This window comes from Danio aesculapii, chromosome 16 (assembly GCF_903798145.1).
Source record: "Danio aesculapii chromosome 16, fDanAes4.1, whole genome shotgun sequence".
Classification (NCBI taxonomy): Eukaryota; Metazoa; Chordata; class Actinopteri; order Cypriniformes; family Danionidae; genus Danio; species Danio aesculapii.
This window is the reverse complement of record NC_079450.1, coordinates 33,123,228-33,145,264: the sequence shown is the minus strand read 5'-3', so window position 1 is coordinate 33,145,264 and position 22,037 is coordinate 33,123,228. Positions and strand designations below refer to the sequence as shown.

Sequence of the window (22,037 nt, the reverse complement as noted above, 5' to 3'; positions counted from 1 at the left end):
TGATGGGCTAAAAATCTGCAGAAATCTGCAGAAATCTGCAGAATCTGCGTAAAATCTGCGGATAAGATGTGGAAAATCTGCGGATAATCTGTGGAATTCTGTGGAAAATCTGCAGATAATCTGTGGAAAATCTGCGGATAATCTGTGGAATTCTGTGGAAAATCTGCAGATAATCTGTGGAAAATCTGCGAATAATCTGTGGAATTCTGCAGAAAATCTGCAGATAATCTGTGGAAAATCTGCGGATAATCTGTGGAATTCTGTGGAAAATCTGCTGATAATCTGTGGAATTCTGTGGAAAATCTGCAGATAATCTGTGGAAAATCTGCGGATAATCTGTGGAATTCTGCAGAAAATCTGCGGATAATCTGTGGAATTCTGCAGAAAATCTGCGGATAATCTGTGGAATTCTGCGGAAAATCTGCGGATAATCTGTGGAATTCTGCGGATAATCTGTGAAATACTGCGGATAATCTGTGGAATTCTGCGGAAAATCTGCGGATAATCTTTGGAATTCTGTGGAAAATCTGGGGATAATCTGTGGAATTCTGCGGAAAATCTGCAGATAATCTGTGGAATTTTGTGGATAATCTGTGGAATTCTGCGGAAAATCTGCGGATAATCTGTGGAATTCTGCGGATAATCTGTGGAATTCTGCGGAAAATCTGTGGAATTCTGCAGAATTCTGCGGAAAATCTGTGGAATTCTGCAGGAAATCTGTGGATAATCTGTGGAATTCTGCAGAAAATCTGCAGATAATCTGTGGAATTCTGCAGAAAATCTGCAGATAATCTGTGGAATTCTGCAGAAAATCTGCAGATAATCTGTGGAATTCTGCAGAAAATCTGCGGATAATCTGTGGAATTCTGCGGAAAATCTGCGGATAATCTGTGGAATTCTGCGGAAAATCTGCGGATAATCTGTGGAATTCTGCGGAAAATCTGCAGATAATCTGTGGAATTCTGCGGAAAATCTGCGGATAATCTGTGGAATTCTGCGGAAAATCTGCAGATAATCTGTGGAATTCTGCGGAAAATCTGCGGATAATCTGTGGAATTCTGCGGAAAATCTGCGGATAATCTGTGGAATTCTGCGGAAAATCTTTGCATAATCTGTGGAATTCTGCGCGCGCAGATTCTGTGTAGGCCTATGGGTCTTAGCAACCAGCATTTTTCAAAATACCTTCTTTTGTGTTTGACAGAAGAAAGAAACTCAAAAAAGTTTTGAACAGGGTGAGTAAATAATGATAATTCGTTTTTGGGTGAACTATCGCTTTAGGACTGTTTCATAAATCCAACACCAGCTCTTCAGTTGATTGATCAGAAGCCTCTCGCTGAACCTTTATTTAAGCTTGTGTACCGTTTCCAAATAAAATCAATGAAAAGTGAGCAGAAACAGCTGTTATGAAGCAGGATACCATCATCACTAAGGATTTACAGCAGTACAGCTTTATCTATGAAAAAAAATATGAATAATGAAAATGAATATACTCTTCAGAAATGACACTCTTATTAATATTATTATTAATAACCATGAAATTAACTCAGACCCGACAGTTTCAACATGTACCTTTTTTTCCTAGAAGAATCTTCAACCTTCTTTGCTTCTGCTGGAAGTGCAAATTTCTCCATAGCTTCTCTTTCGAAATCCTCCATCTCATCATCATCATCGTCGTCGTCATCCTCTTCGCTGTCCTCCGCCTCAGTGTCGCTCTCTTCTCCTTCAGCCATGTCCTCCAAAATGTCCCCTACATCTTCTACAAACTCACTGAAGGGCATCTGATCATGAGCGAACACTCCGTCATTGAAGAACTCCCTCACCAGCTTCCTAAGCTCCTCTTTACTGGAGCTCTGTTCCTCCTGGAGTTTGTTCATGTAGGACTGGAGCAGGTTCTCGAAGTCGTGCAGGTGTACAGGAGAGAGACCCTCGACTCGAGCGCAGTCCTCCACGCCGCTGCAGTGGCCCCGCAGGTCATCATAGTGCTGGATCCGCTCTCGCTGTTTGGTCCAGTAGTTCTGCTGCTCGTGATGGTGATGGCTGGAGGTTTCGCCTTGAGGTGTGTTCCTGGGTTTCTCCTTCTGTCCTTTCTCTTTTTCATTGGGGCTGTTTTTGTGGTGGTGCGCTTTGTTTTTTTTCTCTTCCTTCACGTCATCTCTTGTCCACTCTTCCTTTTTTGACTCTCTTTCTTTCCCTCTCCGGTGCTTTTGCTCTTTTTCTTTCCAGCATGCTCTTCTTTGTCTCCTTTCCATTTCTTCTCATTGTGTTTTCCCTCACCCTTTTCCTTTTTACCTTTCCATTCCTCTTTTTTATTCTCTTTCCATTCTCTATGGTCATTCTCGCCACTGTGTTTATCACTTTTCATGTCTTTCTGTTTATGTTCTTTTTCTTCTTTCACTTTCTTGTTGCCAGTATCCTTCCAGTCCTTTTTGTTTCCCTTTTTGTCCTCCTTTTCTGTATGTTTGTCTTTCTTCCCCTTTTTCTCATCATTCCATTCTTTCTTCTCCCCCCACTTCTCTCCTCTTTCCTTCCCTATTTTACCTTCATCTTGTTTTTTGTCCCTTTTCCACTCCCTTTTCTCTTCTCTTTGCTTGCCTGCTTTGCCTTCCTCTTTTTTCCGGTCTTTTTGCTCTTTAGAATGTTCTTCATCCGTCACTTTCTCTCTTCTGTCTTTGTCACCTTCCTTTTTTCCACTTTTCTTCTTTCTCCAATCTTTATCTGCTTTGCTTTGTTCCTTTACCTCGGTCTTTTTGTCCCAGGTCTTCCTGTTCTTCATGTTTGGTCTTTCTATAGGTGGTACATCTCTTTTGTCTCCAGCAGGGGGGGTCCGAGAGGTGGTGATGGGATGCAGATGTTCTGCTTTTACTGGAGGACAGGAAAAGACCATTTTGTTTACACAGAAATAAAATTTATGTACAACCCTTTTTCTTTTCTGCATTAAATTAAACTTGCATTAGGAAAATGTCTGCTTTAAGGTATGAAATAACCTTAAAAAGTATGTTCCATCATCATTCAGCTTAAATATTTTTGTTAAGCTCATAGATACACTCAACGCCACTTCATTAGGTACACCTTACTAATGCTGGATTGGAGCCCCTTTTGCCTTCAGAACTGTCTCAATCCTTTGTGGCATGGATTCAACAAGGTACTGGAAATATGCCTCAGAGATTTTAGTCCATACTGACATGATAGCATCACGCAGTTGCTGCAGATTTGCCCGATGCACATCCATGATGCGAATCTCCCGTTCCACCACATCCCAAAGGTGCTCTATTGGACTGGGATCTGGTGACTGTGGAGGCCATTTGAGTACAGTGAACTCCTTGTCATGTTCAAGAAACCAATCTGAGATGAGTCGATGAGTTGGCAGGATGGATCCATGCTTTTATGTTGTTGATGCCAAATTCTGACGCTACCATCCGAATGTCACAGCAGAAATCGAGACTCATCAGACCAGTCAACATTTTTCCAATCTTCTATTGTCCAATTCTGGTGAGACGAATTGCAGCCTCAGTTTCCTGTTCTTAGCTGACAGGAGTGGCACCCGGTGTGCTCTTCTGCTGCTGCTGTGTCTTTCTCCTCTGACCTCTGGCATCAACAAGGCATTTGTGCCCACAGAACTGCCGCTCACTGGATATTTACAGTTTTGGACCATTCTCTTTAAACCCTGGAGATGGTTGAGCGTGAAAATCCCAGAAGATCAACAGTTTCTGAAATACTCAGACCAGCCCATCTGGCACCAACAACCATGCCACGTTCAAAGTGACTTAAATCCCCTTTCCTCCCCATTCTGAGGCTCAATTTGAACTGCAGCAGATCATCTTGACCATGTGTACATGCCTAAATGCATTGAGTTGCTGCCATGTGATAGGCTGATTAGAAATCTGCTTTAACGAGCCGTTGGACAGGTGTACCTAATAAAGTGGCCGGTGAGTGTATTTGTGTGTATATATAAATTGTTTAGCACATATAACTCATATACACACATACATATACTTATTCTTACTTATTAAAGCATATCAAAGAACAAGTGTTCACACTAAATTGCAATACAGTTTAAATGATTAGAAACTTCTTGCTGAAAAATGTGTAAATCCTAAGGGTTTGAAAGATAGGCGCAAAGGAAAATATATATAGTTTTTTTAACATTTTAAAAAGTAGTTTAAATAGGAACTATCAAATAACAACAACAAAATAATTACTGACAATATTTGTTTGCAGTAGTTTTACTGCATTTATAAATCATTGTTTAACAATATGAAAAAATGGTCAATTTACAATAAGGTTCCATTAGTTAATGTATTTACTAACATGAACAATACTTGTGCAGTACAGCTTTTATTAATTATAGTTCAAAATCTAGTAATTCATTATTAAAATCCAAAGTTGTGATATTTAACTTCTTCTTTCTTGGTTATTTACTTTCATTTAAGTTCTAAGTGCCGAGGGTTTTGTTTTTGTTTTGTTGTTATTGCAGTGGTTTTTCTTTTCTTTTGTATTTGTAAAAAAGTGGAAAGTACCTTTTTTCATTCATTCGTTTTCTTTTCAGCTTAGTCCCTTTATGAATCAGGGGTCGCCACAGTGGAATGAACCACCAACTTATCCAGCATATGTTTTATGAAGTGTTTGCCCTTCTAGCCACAACCCAGCACTGGGAAACACCCATACACTCTTGCATTTACATACACTACGCCCAATTTAGTCTATTCAATTCACCTATACCGCATGTCTTTGGACTGTGGGGGAAACCGGAGCACCCGGAAAAAACCCACACCAACACGGGCAGAACATGCAAACTCCACACAGAAATGCCAACTGACCCAGCCGGGGCTCGAACCAGCGACTTTCTTGCTGTAAGGCGATCTTGCTACCCCCTGCGTCATCGTGACACCTTTTTTTGAATTGATGAATACAGACTTTATTTAAACGGATGCAACATTTATCTCAGAGTTATTTCTGGTTCACGTTGTTTATTTCTTTTCTTTTTTTGGTTTAATATTTGTAACTGGTGGTAAGAGATAGCCATGTACAAATATTTCTGATTTCTGTCTGGCACCCAAGGTAAATTTAAAAACAAGTGACAATTTTTTTTTTTTTTTTTTTTTGGGATAACACACTTTCCCACTCCACCATTACAGAAATAACACTGTGAGTTAACATGAACTAACATTAAAGTGGAGTTTACTTCCATTAACTAATGTTAGCAAAGATAAATTACTGTAATAAATACTGTATTAAATGTATTGCTCATTGTTTGTATACATATTAATATATTAACTAATATTAAGTTATGGAACCTTGTTCTTAAGTGTTACTGGCACAATAAAGCATAGCATATTTATTTTTAATATCTCTAATAAGTAAATTTTTTTATTTATTTTTAACAGTGCATCAAGGTAAGGACATGCAAGTAATACTGGATTATAATCTTTCTCTTTAAAAAAAAAAAAATCAGGACAGATGCGTTCAACTGATGGACTGTTACTGTCAGTGTGTGTGTGTGTGTGTGTGTGTGTGTGTGTTTACTGCACCTGTGAGCTGGGAAACTTGAGCTCTCAGATGCTCCAATTCGCTCTGCAGCGATGGCAGTGCCTCCAGCTCTTTCTGCGCTCGTGCACTTTCTTCTTTCATTCTCTCGTTCTCCTGCTCCAGCTCCTTCTGAAGAACAGGCAGTCTGTCTAGTTCTCCTTTAATCCTCTGATACTCCTTCTCCAGCTCTTCTCTCCGCACACGCTCCTTCTCTCCTGTCTCAGCCAGAAGCTGCGCTGCTTTCAGTTCACCTTGATATTGCTGAGTTTACAGACAAAGTAAAATAAAGAACAACAAAACACTTCCAAGCAGGTAATACAAGAGAAACTTCCATGCTCCTTTGATATATAGAGTGATGCATTTAAGAAATAGCCTTAATCCAAAAGTCTATTTCAACAGCTTTTGGTCCCTGAAACCTTGAGGACCAGTGTAATATAATTTATATATGCATTTTAAAGATATAGTACCAAAAAGCACTCTATTTAAATGACACCCAAGCCCCAATATGCTTAAAGTGAAATCAATGAACAAATATTCTGAGATTATTTTAAATTACTGTTTATATTTTCCATCTGGAGTTTGTAAAAGAATACAAAAAAACTAACTGTACTGGTCTGTGATGATGATGATGTGACAGGTAGGTCTGGCTATGAGGCCCCAACTTCATTGCCATGGAAATGGTTTTGATTACCTCCATTCAATCAGTTGAGATCAGGGGTCCGTTCTTCGTACCTCGCTTAAATGATTTAAGATGATTTGGCAGATCCTGGATCTTTTAATCTGGAAAACTGATCTCTGGCTAGTTTGGTTCCTTAAACAAGTTCGCGAATCAGATTAAATGTCTGGATGAACTGATCTGAGATCGCTGCATGTGTTGTGACAGACAGATCTATCAATCCTCAAAATCAGCAATACAAAGACAGCTGACCGCACAGCAGCGTAATGACATCATGTGAATAATATTCAATTATTCATGTGATCAAAATTACAAAAATTCATAATAAATGGTTTGTTAAATATGAAACAGTAACGTTCCACCTTTGTTGTGGGCTGCAGGCTTTACAATTTCATGTGTCAACAGTATTTAGCAATTTTATTAATTTTACATTTAGATCAGATTTTCTTCATTATAGAATCCTAAGCCTATTCAAGTTTCTTAAACGGCGTGAGGAATAACTGGCTGTATAAATTAATTTTGCATCAAAAAAATATTTGGTAAAGGTGTCTGCAACTTTTGCGAAGCATCAAATCATCATCATATTAGCTATCAAAACATGTACATGACTGCATAAATTATTATTACTTAATAAAAGAAACAATCAAATAGGTTATGTGCATGTCTATTACCATACACAAATTGTACTAAAGCTGGTGCCTTAATTTGTACGAGTTTGCATCTAAAAAGTCCAATTTAATAAATGTTCTCTTTAAACCTCCTGGGGAGAACTACCCAGTGACAGTCACAATATTTTTAAATCACAGTGTAGATTGCATAAATGTTATTTATATTATTATTATAAAATTATTTTATTATTTTTCCACGTGTATATAACTACTACTGTACGAAAATAGAAGTATTCCATACATACTTTCAGTATTACCTTTGCTTGAAATGACCCAATCATGTTTGTATGAAATAAGCCTGCTCCCGAGCAGGTTTGAGCTACCAGAACTGTTGCTATGACAACAACTCTCTGAAGAGTTTTGAAGAACAAAACGATCCTGGATCGTGTCAAATCGTCAATCACCAAATCCATCTAATTGAGTAATCCACGTATGAAGAACGAACCCCAGATGTCCATGACTACAAACATTAAAAAGTAGCTTTATTGCAGAAACTGAACTGCAATTTAGAGCTGCACGATATATAGTTTCAGCATTGATATCTACGATAGTCACATTTCACAATAAGCAATGTTTGGATAAGAGTCACAGATCAGAACACATAATGGAGTGAAAGTTTGTCATCTGCATTTGTTTATGTTGTGAGCATTTCATGAGACTCTAAAGCATTTAGGCATGAGATATTGTATAGTTTCTAACTTAATAATATTTACTGCAGGATTCACTCCCCTACAGAATCATTCCCAATCAATCAAATTATTTCCAAACAGAGCTATATATAGCAGAAATCTAAATATCCCAATGTTTTTTCAATATCATGTAGCCCTCCTGTAATTCTATTCAAAATAATGATGACAGTGTTTTCTGTGTTTAATACAGTAGAGATGCATGTGTTAAAGCCGTCTACAGTATGAAGTGATATATAAAGAAACATTAACAAATTTACTGCAGTGCAAAATTGCTTAAAGGCATAGTTCACTCAAAAATTTGTGAAAGCTTTTAAAAACAACAACTACTTTCATTCATTCATTCATTCATTTTTTTTTTAGCCTAGTCTCTTTATTATGAATCGCCAACTTACCCAGCATATGTTTTACGCAGCGGATGCCCTTCAATCATCATTGGGAAACACCCATACACACTCAATCACACACACATACACTACAGCGAATTTAGCCAACCCGATTCATCTGTAACGCATGTCTTTGTACTTGTGGGGGAAACTGGAGCACCCGGAGGAAACCCACGTGAACACGGGGAGAACATGAAAACTCCACACAGAAATGCCAACTGACCCAGCCAGGGCTCCAACCAGCGACCTTCTTGCTGTGAGGCGATCGTGCAATTGACTACGCCACCCAAAACAACTACTATGCAAGTCAACAGGCACAGTTTTTTTTTTTTTTTTTTTATCTTCAAAACATCTTCTTTTGGGAAGAAATAAACTAATAAAAGTTTAAAATCACCGGAGTGTGAGTAAATAGAGATTAAATCTTTATTTTTGGGTGAAGTACCCCTTTAACTGCTGTTTTCTCATGCTTGTTATTGTACCCTTTAACTGCTGTTTTCTCATGCTTGGAACTGTGTTTATTTTGTTATTGAAAAGAAAACAGTACCTATTTACATTTTAATCTAATCAGCACTCTCAGCAGCATTAGAGCATTAGCATCAAGATGTTCACTAACATTAAACTGCTACTGTATTTACAACTACTTACAATTATTTACAACAATTTACAACTACTTTTTAGACTTAAATGAAAAATAGAGAAGACGTTTGCTGTAAGCACATTAGAGCTTCAAGGGTTAATGATAGAGTCAAAAACAGTTATTCATCTAAGGAACATTATACATTGACTTTAGTGCTTCATTTGCTGTTTATTTAGCACAGGTGTTTGTACCTGAAGCTGTGCCTGTAGAGCCAATATTTGCTGATCTTCCTTTGTGTGTTTGCTTAAAATGTCTGGAGGCTGAAGATCAACAGGCGTGTCTCTGGAGTCTTCAAGATTCAGCCAATCCTGTCACACAAATACATTTACAGGTTATATCTACAGTTGAAGTCAGAATTATTAGCCCCCCTGGACTATTTAGCTCCCCTGTTTATTTCTCCAATTTCTGTTTAACGGAGAGAAGATTTTCTCAACACATTTCTAAACATAATAGTTTTAAGAACTAATTTCTAATAACTGATTTATTTTATCTTTTCCATGATGACAGTAAATAATATTTGACTAGATATTTTTCAAGACACTTCTATACAGCTTAAAGTGACATTTAAAGGCTTAACTAGGTTAATTAGGTTAACTAGACCGGTTAGGGTAATTAGGCAAGTTATTGTGTAACCAATAACCAGTTTGTTCTGTAGACTATGTGAAGTTTCACAAACTAATTTCGAGAGGAGCACGTGATATGATTGACTACAGCTGATCCTCATTGCTAATCATTAGCTAGCCTATCAGATCATTCTAAAACTACTATAAATATCCTGCCTAAACTTCATTCCTTATCTTCGTTTTTGGAAATCCCCCCCATTCTTCCCTTCTCCCTCCTCCTCTTTCATGATCGGGCAACACGGTGGCTCAGTGGTTAGCACTGCTGCCTCGCAGTAAGAAGGCCACAGGTCCAAGTTCTAATTAAGCCAGTCGGCACTCCCTGCGTGGAGTTTGCATGTTCTCCCTGTGTTTGCGTGGGTTTTCTCCGGGTCCTCCGGTTTCCTCCCACAGTATAAAAACATGTACATAAGTGAATCGTAATACAGTCACAAGCACTTAACGCATACATAGCAAAAGGGGGCACTCGAGAAACACCTGATCTCGTATCCCTCCTAATGCTCATTGACCAGGCGGGAACCTCGGGCTTATCTACCAAACCTGCTATCATAGTCGAGCATTATCTAAGTGTGAACACTTGAATGAAAAAATATATAGCTTTAAAGGGGCTAATAATTTTGACCTCAAAATGGTTTTTTAAAAAAATTTAAAATTATATAAATATTCTTGGGAAATATCTTAAAACAAAAAGAAAAAAAAATAATCAAAGGGGGGCTAATAATTATGACTTCAACTGTATATTACTGACTAAAACGTAAAAAAAAAAAAAAAAATAAGTAAAGAACAAATGATCTGACCTGATTTGCCGGATCCTTCAGCTCTCTAACATCCACATCTGCTTCTGTGGGGAAAAACACAGGAGATCAAGCACAAAAAAGCACACACACACACACACACACACACACACACAAAAACTCACAACAAAGCACGTTTGATCATGCGTCAACATTACAAAACAATACTGGTAAATGTGATGAAAATAAAAAAGCTAACATGAAGCCATAAAACCTTGAAGTCTAAGGATCACACAGAAAGCATGCAGTTCCAGCAGACTTAAAAAATAACATGCAATGTATGTGATCAAAATGATTTAAAAACATATTCGATTCTTTCACAATGTTCTTTCTGCTACGTGTTCCTAAACATCATGAGACACTGCCAAAACCAATTTAGCCAGTTGCTCAAAACCTGCAAATCTAAAAAGTAACATATTAAATGTATTTTAAAATTAGTATATTAAGCATACAAAACAGAGAATAAGTCTGTTCTTAAATATATTAAACTATAAGTTAAATTACAATTAAAGTAGGCTAGTAGGATTTGGTGGTAATAAAGGTTCAAGAAACCCTCAAGTACTTTTTTTGAGATTTCAACAGATTTCTGCGTGTTGAGCATCAGTTAAGACAAAAGATGCAGTGTTGGTGGGTCTCCAGGAACATGGTTGAGAAACTCTGTTTTAGACTATAAAATATTTTGAGTCACAAACAGCATGGCTCTATTTACACCTGGTATTAAGATGTCTTTTTTATCAATCCATGGTGAGATGAGTTTGAAGCATCTCAACAAGATGAAAATCCAAGTGATCACAAGAGATGCATTTGAACATGTTAGTTCCAGGTGGAAACAGTAACAAGGCTGAGGATTTTATTTAGCAAATATTCAGCAGCACATGCACTTTTTCAACTGCAGCAACCATCAACAAGCAAATTATGTTGAGATAAAGCATTCATTGCTCCATTCAATAACACACACTCTCTTTCACACACACCCTACCATCATCCGCGTCCATTAGCACACCTGTGGAACAACACAGTCTCAGACACAGGAACATATTCAAATCCACTCACTGATATGAGACACTGCATACATATTATCACACACCATTTTATATTTAAAGGCTTAGTACACCCAACTGAAACTGCTGTTTGTTTGTTTTTTAATTACCCACCCTCACATCATTCAAAACATTAGAGACCTTTGTTCATCTTCAGAACACAAATTAGGCATTCTATAATTTTTTAAAAAATAATTTTGGGTCACACTTTATTTTGATGGTCCGTTTGTTGAATTTAAAGTTAAACTGCATCTACATGCCAACTAATTCTCTTTACATTATAAGTAGACTGTTAAATTGGGGTTAGGGTTAGTTTAAGTTGACACATACTTGCAAAGTTTCTTATAGTCAGTTAAATGTCTGTTGAAGGAGCAGTATCAACAGATATTAGGCAGACAGTCTACTAACACTCACATGGACCATCAAAATAAAGTGACACCTGATTTTGTTTTGTGACATTCAAGAGCTCTCTCTCATCCTCTATAGACAGCAAGGGTTGCAAGACATCCAGTCAAAAAAATAACCAAAAACATTTCAAAACATGTTCAACTATAATAATATTGTTTAAATGTCACCAGATGAAGCTCAAACTGCATATTTTTTTAATCAATGTTTTTTTCTTCCTTGTCAGGGTGCACGTTTACTACAGGCAGTATAATGTATTGCACAACATATAGCACAACAGGCAAGTACTGTATCATATTGCCCATAGTAATTGCACACCCTAATTTAATGCAAAAGACATACAGCAGGCAAAAAAAGTTTTTACAGGGTATTTTGGCACACAAAAAGAGACAGTTGAGCCACTGAAGTAACATGGAATGTGTTGACAATGTTTATGGTTCATTTTCTGGACTTTGAATGTCTCAGGACTTCTGCTGTGTGTGAAGGATGAGAGAGCTCTCAATTTTCATCTAAAATATCATAATTTGTTTAGTTAAGTTAAACGAAGGTGTCAGAGGGTTGGAACAACATAAAGGTGAGAAATAAATAACAGAATTTACAATTTTGGGTGAACTAATCCTAAAATTCTAGTTCAATATTTTGAGAAGTTGATTATAATAGTCCCTTTGAATGTGTCTGCCTATTAACACAATGTTTCCTTTTTACTGACGATGCACAATAATGGGATTTATAAATTCTTATTGCTAGGCTGATGATGATATAAAAACCTCATTCGCAATTATAGATTTTATATTAATAAATAAATTGCTAAATTCTAACAAAAATTTGGTGATGAATATGATAATTATATTAGCATTTAGCAGCCATCATTAATATATGATACATTTATCATTTGAATGTGTTACTATATAACAAATTTGTAATAAATCCAATGAAAAAGAGTGCTCATGCTCACCAGAGAAGAAAATGGTTCCAAGCCCTAGAAGAATGACAGCTGCAATGATGCACTTGTTCAAAGTAAAGACCGTTTCATCTTCTCTTTGAGGCGGCTGAAAGTCTTCCTCCTCCTTCTCTTCATCATCCTCCATCTCAGTCTTGTCCAAAGAGCCCAGGTGGGAGATCTTTCTCTTTCTTAAACCATCTCCCTCCTTCCCGTTTGTTTCCAACACTTCCTTCGGCTCTACATGGAAACAGGAGACACGATGAAACTCAGCAGATACTAAGCATAGTATATACAGAAAAATACACAACTGTTTTTTACAAGCAACTCCATTTTACAGCAGGTTAGTAAAGCAGCCATATCACCTTTATTCACAGGAAGATGCTTTTATAGGACACTTTTATTTATGCATTTACCAGATGAATTACTCCAATGCAACTTACAACACAGAATCAAAAGCTTTCTGCCAGGAAGCCAATAATATTCCTCATATACACTGCCAAGTTCATTTGACAACAAGATTATGTGTGTGCTTAATAGCTAGAATTATTTGCACAAGTAGGACATGAACATTCTTTTTAGTCTCTGAAACATGTTATTAACCATTCGCTGTCCTGTGATTGCAGGGTTAGTGCTGTCTGGGGAATCAAGGCTGAGGCTCTATTTCTGGATCTCCCCACAGTCACGTCATCAGTCTGGTCCGCAGTTTCACCAATCCAGCAATAAACTAAGTAAGATGACTAAAACATGCCGGACTCAAGCATTTCTAAGCTAAATTAATTATACATTTAGACTAGCACTTAAAAGTTTGGGGTCAGAGATAAATTTTTAGAAATTAATAGTTTTAAAAATTAATAGTTGTATTTAAGAAGGATGCTTCAAAAAGGGATAGCTCATCTGAAAATGTAAATTCTGTTTTAGTTTATGACTTAATTCTCTTGTTTGAGTTGTTTTTTTTTTTGTTGCTGTTGTTGAACACAACAGGCGATATATTGAATAATGTTAAAAATCAGTCACCATTCATATCCATAGTAGAGAGAGAGAGAGAGAGAGAGAGAGAGAGAGAGAGAGAGAGAGAGAGAGAGAGAGAGAGAGAGAGAGAGAGAGAGAGAGAGAGAGAGAGAGAGAGAGAGAGAGAGAGAGAGAGAGAGAGAGAAGAGCAGACAGAGAGAAGAGAGAGAGAGAGAGAGAGAGAGAGAGAGAGAGAGAGAGAGAAGAGAGAGAGAGAGAGAGAAGAAGAAGAAGAAGAGAGAGAGAGAGAAGAGAGAGAGAGAGAGAGAGAGAGAAGAAAGAAAGAGAGAGAGGAAGAAAGAGAACGAGAGAGGAGAAGAGAGTGTATAAGGAAAGCCAGAGAGGCAGTTGCAGATTAAGGAACAGGAAATTGGAGATTAGAAGTGTACCAATCCTTAAATTGGATCAGTTTTTACAAAACCTTTCTGTAATTTTGTAAGATGACTAAACATCAATTATGAGAAAGAATCCTGAAAAATGCAACATAACTGAACTGTTTAAAAAACACTTTGGATATTATGACATTTTTCTTGAAGAACATATATGAATGCTTCACTATAAGATAAATAAATCCATTTTCAAGTTATTTAAATTGTCAATATTACTATTTTTAAAGTGTTTTGATCGAATATTACAGAATTCTTTCAAAAACACCAACAATAAATCCTAAACCTTTGAATGTTAGATTATTTTGATGATTCATAAGCTGCTTAAAGTATCAGCTAAAATCAAACTAGAATTTAGCCTCATACCATACTGTACTATACAATTTTTACATATTTGCAGTAAAAGACAAACACTGATGCACCATCTTAAAGGGATAGTTCAACAAAAATAAAAAAAAATCTGTAGTTATTTAATCTTCCTTCAGTTATCTGAAACCAGTTTAAATTGATTTCTTCCAATGAACACAAAATAAGCTATTTAAAAAAATGTTGGAAAACAAAAGACATTGAACTTCCATAGTATGTGTTATTTATTTCCTGCTATGAAATTCAGTGGTTACTGGTATCAACATTCTTCTAAACATCTTGTTTTGTGTTAAACAGAGAAAATAACATATTAGAACCACTTGTGTCTAAATAAATCTCTGAGTATATTTTCAGTTTTGGGTGAACTATACCTTTAAAAAGATTTGAGAAATTAAGTCTATGTTTTGTGGATGCAGGTACAAGCAAATGTTTACTTAAACCAGAGGGAAAAAGCCATAGAGCGTGATATACCCAAAACCGTAATCAGAGCGGACACACTGTATGTATATAAATATATAAAAAACAACATTAATCATAAATCAAGCTGTCAAGCTGCCATCAGGCATCATGCACAACCCCATCCTAATAATCATCATCCCATATCAGACCTGCCAACTGCAGTTAAGCTCCATTTTGACCATCACCGACACTTTAAAAAATATATATTCACACACAAATAAGACATACATAGAAACTAGGTATTAAAAACTCAAAATAATCTCTAAAGACGCTGAGGAAAAAAGTATAACACTACTATTTTGGATTAAATATAAGGCTGGTCGACATGACAAAACTAATATCACAAAATAAGTCCTCTCATATCCTGATATCAATATATTAGTTAAACACTGTATCATAAACAATGCATTTAGTAACACCGCAAAACAAACGATAGAGCATACAGTATATGAAATGATAGACTTTTTATTTTGTCCATATGATTAATATTATATTATATTAATTTTATTATAATAATATTATTATTATATTATAATATCCGACACTTTAAAAAAGTCTGGCTTCCACACAATTGAATTGTGTCATTTCAACTAATTTTAAATGAGTAGTGCAAACAAGCAGCTTTTGAACATTTCTCACCTTCACCTGTGCTTTTCCTCAGAGGTTCTTCATCTGATTTAAAGTGGTCTCTTTCTTTACACGCTGAAGCAGAAAGGGGGCTTGATCCAGTGGTGAGACTAATGTGAGAGTAAGAGTCAGAGAATGACTCTGCATCAGTGCCGGGACATGCTGGGTTCTCAGGGTGACCTGTAAGGGCATCTTGTTCCTCATGGTCAGGACTCCAGGAGCTGATGTCTTCAACACTAACAGAGCTGGGGCCTTCATTGACATGTGCTGCATTCAGCTGAGCCCGACCCTCACTCGTCTCTGGAGGTGTTATCTGGTAAACAGTCAGTACATTTAGTTCACATTTAACAATAAAGGAATGGTAACATTACAGCCGTGGCAAAAAAAAAAGATTCTGTGAATCTCCAAATGCATCGTTATTCTGTCTTGAATCGATTCTAAGCTTAGTTTTTAATAGCAGATGGTGCTATGCTTTACAAAAATCTAAACTCTGCTTGCATTCAATTCCTTACGAATACCGCTTGAACCTATACTAAACTATATATCCATATGAAATAATCCATATGGGTATCTTTTTTTTTGTTTTGTTGTTTTTTTTTAAGGGTTTTCACCTTTATTTTTGACAGGACAATAGAGAGTATAGACAGGAAATTTGGGGAGCAGAGAGAGGGGAAGGATCGGCATAGGACCTCGAGGTGGGAATCGAACACTAGTGCATGTGTCGGTGCACTTTCCACTACGCCATAGGCACCGACCCATATGGGTATCTTAAAGGTACATATTATTACCTAAACTGTAAATATTAGCACCTAAAACGCTCAAAAAAAAAAAAAAAAGTGTACCCTTTGAAAGAGTACAAGCCAAGTGACCGCTTTCCTACCTTTCAGGGTTCTCAAATGTCATTGAATATTAGGGAATTTCTATATTTTTAGTCATGTAACATCAGGGATATGTCACTTTAAATTAGATTTTTTATTCATCAAAGTGTATTTTTTCTATACTGTATTTCTATTTCACTCTTTATTGTTATGGTTAGGCTATTTTTCATTAACTGTAAACCATTTAAAAGTAAGTCAAATGGAGGCACCAGACTGTACCTCTGAACTAAGGCTAACATGCCAGAAAAGCTTAAATTCTAAGAGCTTTGGCTTCAAAATGACCACTTCAAAGACTGGATGTTAAAAGTAAATGTCAGAAAAGTTAAATATAAAGATTGCAAAGCTACTATTGAGCTATCAAATATGGAAAAGAGAGCAGCCATGCAAAAACCATTTTCATATTATGCAAATCAAAAAAGTGACCTATCTGTTATTTGTCCATTAGAGGTCATGAAAATTTAGCTTTTTAGTCAGTGAAAGCCAGGGAATTTCTTATATTAGTTAGTTTACAAGTTATCATAGTGGCGCATGCATTCCAAATTTTCTCACACCCCAAAAATCATAATAGAAGATGAAAATGTTATATAATCTGAATTATGTATTTGAGGAAGAACACCTGAGTTTCCTGTGTTTTTTCTGACCCTTGGCCGAGAGCTTGGTCAGACTGAATCTGTGCTGATGTCTCAGTCTCGGGCTGGTGAGCAGATGCGTCAGAGGAGTGTTTCTCCAGGTCACTGTGGGCCAATGTTAAGGGCTCAGGTGCTTTAGAGAGCTGCCCCTCTACCTTAAGACCTTCAGTTACTGGACCCATATTCTCAGCTCCAGACTCCTGCACATGGAGATGATTTCTGTCAAACAAGACTAGACCTCTCTATAAATTCTGCTCTTTCTACCTGCATATATACGGTTGAAAACAAAATGATTAGCTCCTGTGAAATTCTAATTATTTTTAAAATATTTCCCAAATTCTGTTTAAAAGGGAACCTATTATGCAAAAATCTGTTTTATAAGGGGTTTAAACACAGATGTGTGGATATAACCAGCGTCTAATGGTAAAAATTATTTTATTCTATTTTTTAGAATCACACTTAACAAAAACAGTCAGCAGAAACACTTTTGATTTACGTTCTCCCTTTGTACGTGTCATTAGAGCGGAAAGCTTCCTTCTTCTGAAACATTTTGACATTTTCTGTTTTTCACAGAGATAACATTTTGACACAGAGATGTTTTGAATCTGCCACTATGCTAATGCATAAGTGTTTGTAGCTGCGCCTTCTTTTGAAAAGAGCACAGTCTCTGAATTTAAAGCAACAGTTGCCAAAATGGCACAATTTGGATCCAAACATAAAAAAGGGCAGTTTCAAAGCATTATAAAACCTTATTAGTGTAGTATTTTGAGCTGAAATTACACACTCTAGGGCAGTAGTTCTCAATCTTGGTCCTGGAGGGCCGGTGTCCATCAGATTTTAGCTCCAACCCCAATTAGACACACCTGGGCAACCTAATAAAGCTCTTACTAGACTATCTAAAAACATCTTTGCAGGTGTGTTGAGGCAAGTTAGAGCTAAAATCTGCAGGACACCGGACCTCCAGGACTGAGTTTGAGAACCCCTGCTCTAGGGACATCAGATAATTATTTACATCTTGTAAAAAGGGGCATAATAGGTCCCTTTTTTCCATTTTTGTCAACAGATTTTTATTGTTTACATATTTCACATATTTAATTTCTTAATTTTAATTTATATGTCACATATTTAATTTCTTTTTGCCTTTGCCATGATGACATTACATAATATTTAACTAGTTTGCAAAATACTAGTATTCAAGTTAAAGTGCAATTTAAAAAGCTTAACAAGGTTAATAAGGTTAACTAGACAAGTTAGGTTAATTGCACAACAAATAAAATATTAAGAGAGCTAATAACATTTAGCTGAGCAGTTTCTATATTATTTATATTCAAGCCAAACTAAAAGGAAAAATCCTTTCTCCAGAATAAAAAAGAAAGATATTATAGGAAATACTCTCAAGTTTGTTTATTTTTTGCTTTACTAAACATCACTTGGGAAATATTTGAAAAAGAATTAAAATTGTACAAGATGCTAATAATTTTGGTTTCAACTGTATATTCTACTTTACTAATAACTTCTAATGTAGTCATGCAAAACATATTAATCACAGATTTATATTAAATCACATATGATTTATATTTTAAATTTGAATAAATTGAAAGAGTCATCAATGTCATTCACTCTTGCATCAAAACATGATTGTTTTCAAAATAAACTACACAGACTTTCACCAATACCTCTGACACTAAAACACACCTTTACTTCTGGGGTCAGAAGAGTCCAGTTGTTGCCATAAGTACTGCTGCCGTTTTCTGACATTAACCCCTAGCAACTCCGTCCAGCAACTGAAACACACACAGTCTTTGTCACACACAGAAAAACACACAAAAGTCTTTCTGAAGTCTTCAGTTCCATTAGTTACAAATCAAATGACAATCTTAACTAAATTTAAAGGGAACCTGGCTTCTCAAGGCTATTATTTTATTATGTCTCTTGCACAAGCCAATCATTCCACTTAATAAGGCCTTATTTCTAACTGTTTATCGAGATACAATCAAAGCCATTTGCTACGCTCTTCTAGCGCTGGACTTTTAGAATTCACTCTGTAAAACTAATGCGATCTGGCAGCACCTCTTTAGGTCACTATACTCCAAAAATTGTCTCCAAAATGAAGTCAAAGAATCCCCCAGCATTCATGTTTTTAAAAAGCGTGTTAAGACACACCCTTTTAAAATTGCATATGAATATAACAGTATGTGAAGTGTATGCATTTTATCTACATATGTATATTGTGTAGGTGTATGCATGTACAGTGTGTGCAGGTATATGCATATGTAAGGACTATTGTGTGTGAGATTGTATAGATATATGCATATATGAGTGTTCCAACGGTGTTCATCTGGAAAAAGAAAGTTAATCCGAGGACGGCTTGCCGCTTGATGGTGAGTAAATTATTAGGTCATTTTCACTATTACTTTAATTAAAATATAATTTTCATTTTATATGATTTGCATTTTATGAGTCACCAAAGACAACATTTTTAGCCCAAAATCATCTGTAATGTTTCACTGGAAAAAAAGAAATCTACATATTGGATGTCTTAAGGGTGTGTAAATGAAAAAACAAAACAAATAAAAAGACATTGGTGAACTATATGTTTAATAATATGTAATACATATTGTATGTTAAATGGTATTGCGTATTGGAGTCCAAAGTAACATTAATATATACAGATGTGACTCTGAATGTGCACAATGTAAGCCCCAAAGTGATGTGAGGGTTAAAAATGGATTGGTTACTGAGTTCACTGAGGACGCCGACTCCACTATAGTACTGTAAAAGTACAACAAAAAAAAAAAACACAAGACTGAAGGATTGAGAGAAAAGCTGGAGGTGCAGTGAAAGAGTGTTCACTTCATTAGTATTATCCGTGTGTTGTCCCATTGGTTACACCACCAGTTCCCTGGCTGGCAAATATTTTGGCAAAGAACTGTGTAGCTAAGGATGTCGAGAAGCAGCCCTAAAGGCAGGAGGAGAATGGAGGAGTTATACTCACACTGACAGCACTGGGAAAACAAAGCAATGGACCTACAGCTCACTAGCAGAAAACCGAGGCAGACATGAGCTACTTTTCCAAGTAGGCCAAAGACCAACAACCATTTCTATCCGAGTTACAGCAACATATTCAAACATCCTTTCATTTGAGCCATCTTTATGAATATTCAGTAGATCCGAATAATAAGTCGATCCGCGCAAGAATAGAATCCTGTTAAGCAGAAATGATGAATTTTACATGCAAATTTACAAAATGAAAAGGCCTAATCACTGACGCACCGCTTTGTGACACACTTCACTCCTTAATAAGGATCTTTTTTTCCCTTTCGCAGTAATTTGGGTCTGCTAATAGTGTGACTCCCATGAGGGTTTTTTTTTCAATATAGCCATGAGCCATGAGAATTGGTGAGGATATGGAAGAATGTCTGAAATAGATAACAGCTAAAAATAACAGAAAGAAGCACAACGTGCACCCGAATAATTCTGTTTAATCAGATAGCGTCTGTTATAATAACTGAACATGTGGATATTAATATTTAAAATATCCTAAAGAATTATGTGAATATTTATATAAATATAATGCATTAATGTGCTTGTCTGTATTGTGTATAATTAATGAGGATTACATATTTATGTAAAATAATTATATAACAATGACAATGAATGTTTAGAAATAAAAACAATTAGCTTATTAGCATCATACACAAATCAAAACTACTGAACTACGGTATTTGGAGGCACAACATGATTAGCGTGGCTAGCCAAGGTTGTTCTAAAAGGAAAGGGAAAAGCTTCATTGCTGCATCCGTCTTATCTCTCGCATCACCTCCTCCTTTTATGGACATCAAATACAATGCTCCATAAAAAGACACATCTTCACGTCATTAGAACACCAGTACAAACAGTACGCGTCGTACGTCCTCTGTGTGTTTGTTTGTTGGACATCTGTCTACATTTTAAATAGACGCAGCTGTCAAAAAAGGGGGAGTGTTCAGTATAAATTCCGCAAACAAATGTCCAAGTCGCACTTTACATAAACACACACACATGCCGGAAATACAGAAAACCAAGCCCATATCTTTTATGAGCGTGCAATTTGACTTCGGTTGAATACAAAAACAGTTTACAAGTATCAAACAAAAGCATACCTAGTTACTCCGAAGCACCTTTCCTCCTTAAGTACCGCTTTAATTCCCACCACTCACTCCTGTCTTCTGCAAAGTTTCAAACGCAAGTGTGCAGTTTCGTTGACACGCCTTCCGTCTCAAAAGTTTTCCACCAATCAGAGCTTGACTTTTGGATTTGTCCCGCCCACGTGCTGCGTTCTCCGCCAATGGCAAGCATACTTCATCCTCCGTCCTTCAAAGCGTTTTTTTCGTGACTGACAAAAACAGGTGACTTTATGGAGATGAAGAGCATGTGCTCAAACAAACGAGAAAAGTGGATCCGGGCGAACCCCCATCATGTAAATTACACTCAGTTCATGTATAGGCCTGTCTTGTCTCATTATACCATGCCGAGGTAGCCTATTAGGTAACCAAAAGCAATGGGAGTTAGTATCTTTTGAAGCTTATTTTTAAAATGTTAGAATCAAAACCAGTCTAACAGGCTCAAACTAATTTCCTCTACAAGGGTACTGAATCACTTGTGGGACAATCTACCAGAAACGTACATTATCTGTGCCTATAAATACTTAAATACAGTGAATAAAAATTATTTCACCCCCAAAATGTCGAAAATGGACTAATGGTTGATTTCTGTGAGTTGCTCTGTCAAGGATTATGTCATTCATTTGGTTCTCAGATTTTTGGTCTTCATTAAAAACACTTTACAAATGTACAAACCCTGTTATTGTCCTTTTCGTCAACCTATTTGAACATACAGCTTTAATAGTTTTGTTATGCTTTTTTATTTAGAAAAAAAAATACTTCAGAAATAGCAAGTTTATGCTGTTATCATTCACAACAATTGATTACTAACATGAAATTATGAATATATTCTACAAATATATAATACAAATACATTTATAATTGTCTCCATGTTTCTGTCAGTCCTGCCACGTTTGCATTAAATTTAACATAAAATGTGTGCAATGTGCCAATGTGCTTTAAGGCTTTGAATCAAAGGAAGCGACATCATTTGACAGAGAAGAAGCTGGCAATGATCAAGTATGTGTTCTTCTATTGAATTGTAGGATTTGATGCTTGTTTTGTATGATTTCTCGAGGATGACAAACTTAAAGGTCAGACTCTGTCACATTTTTTATAAATGAATATTTCAGGTAGACTGTTCCTTACAGGGTAATGCAG

At 36.3% G+C, this 22,037-nt stretch overlaps 1 protein-coding gene across 1 annotated transcript; it reads right to left on the bottom strand.

Annotated features, from left to right (window-relative positions):
* Positions 1-1,468: 1,468 nt before the first annotated feature.
* Positions 1,469-20,979, bottom strand: pbxip1b (pre-B-cell leukemia homeobox interacting protein 1b). Its single transcript, XM_056474834.1, is given in 10 exon segments — positions 1,469-2,218; positions 2,221-2,862; positions 5,529-5,787; positions 8,771-8,887; positions 9,997-10,040; positions 12,394-12,618; positions 15,240-15,540; positions 16,722-16,934; positions 18,430-18,518; positions 20,877-20,979. Coding segments are annotated over 9 exon segments (2,544 nt in total). The 5' UTR covers positions 18,493-18,518; positions 20,877-20,979; the 3' UTR covers positions 1,469-1,538.
* Between the last annotated feature and the right edge of the window lie 1,058 nt (positions 20,980-22,037).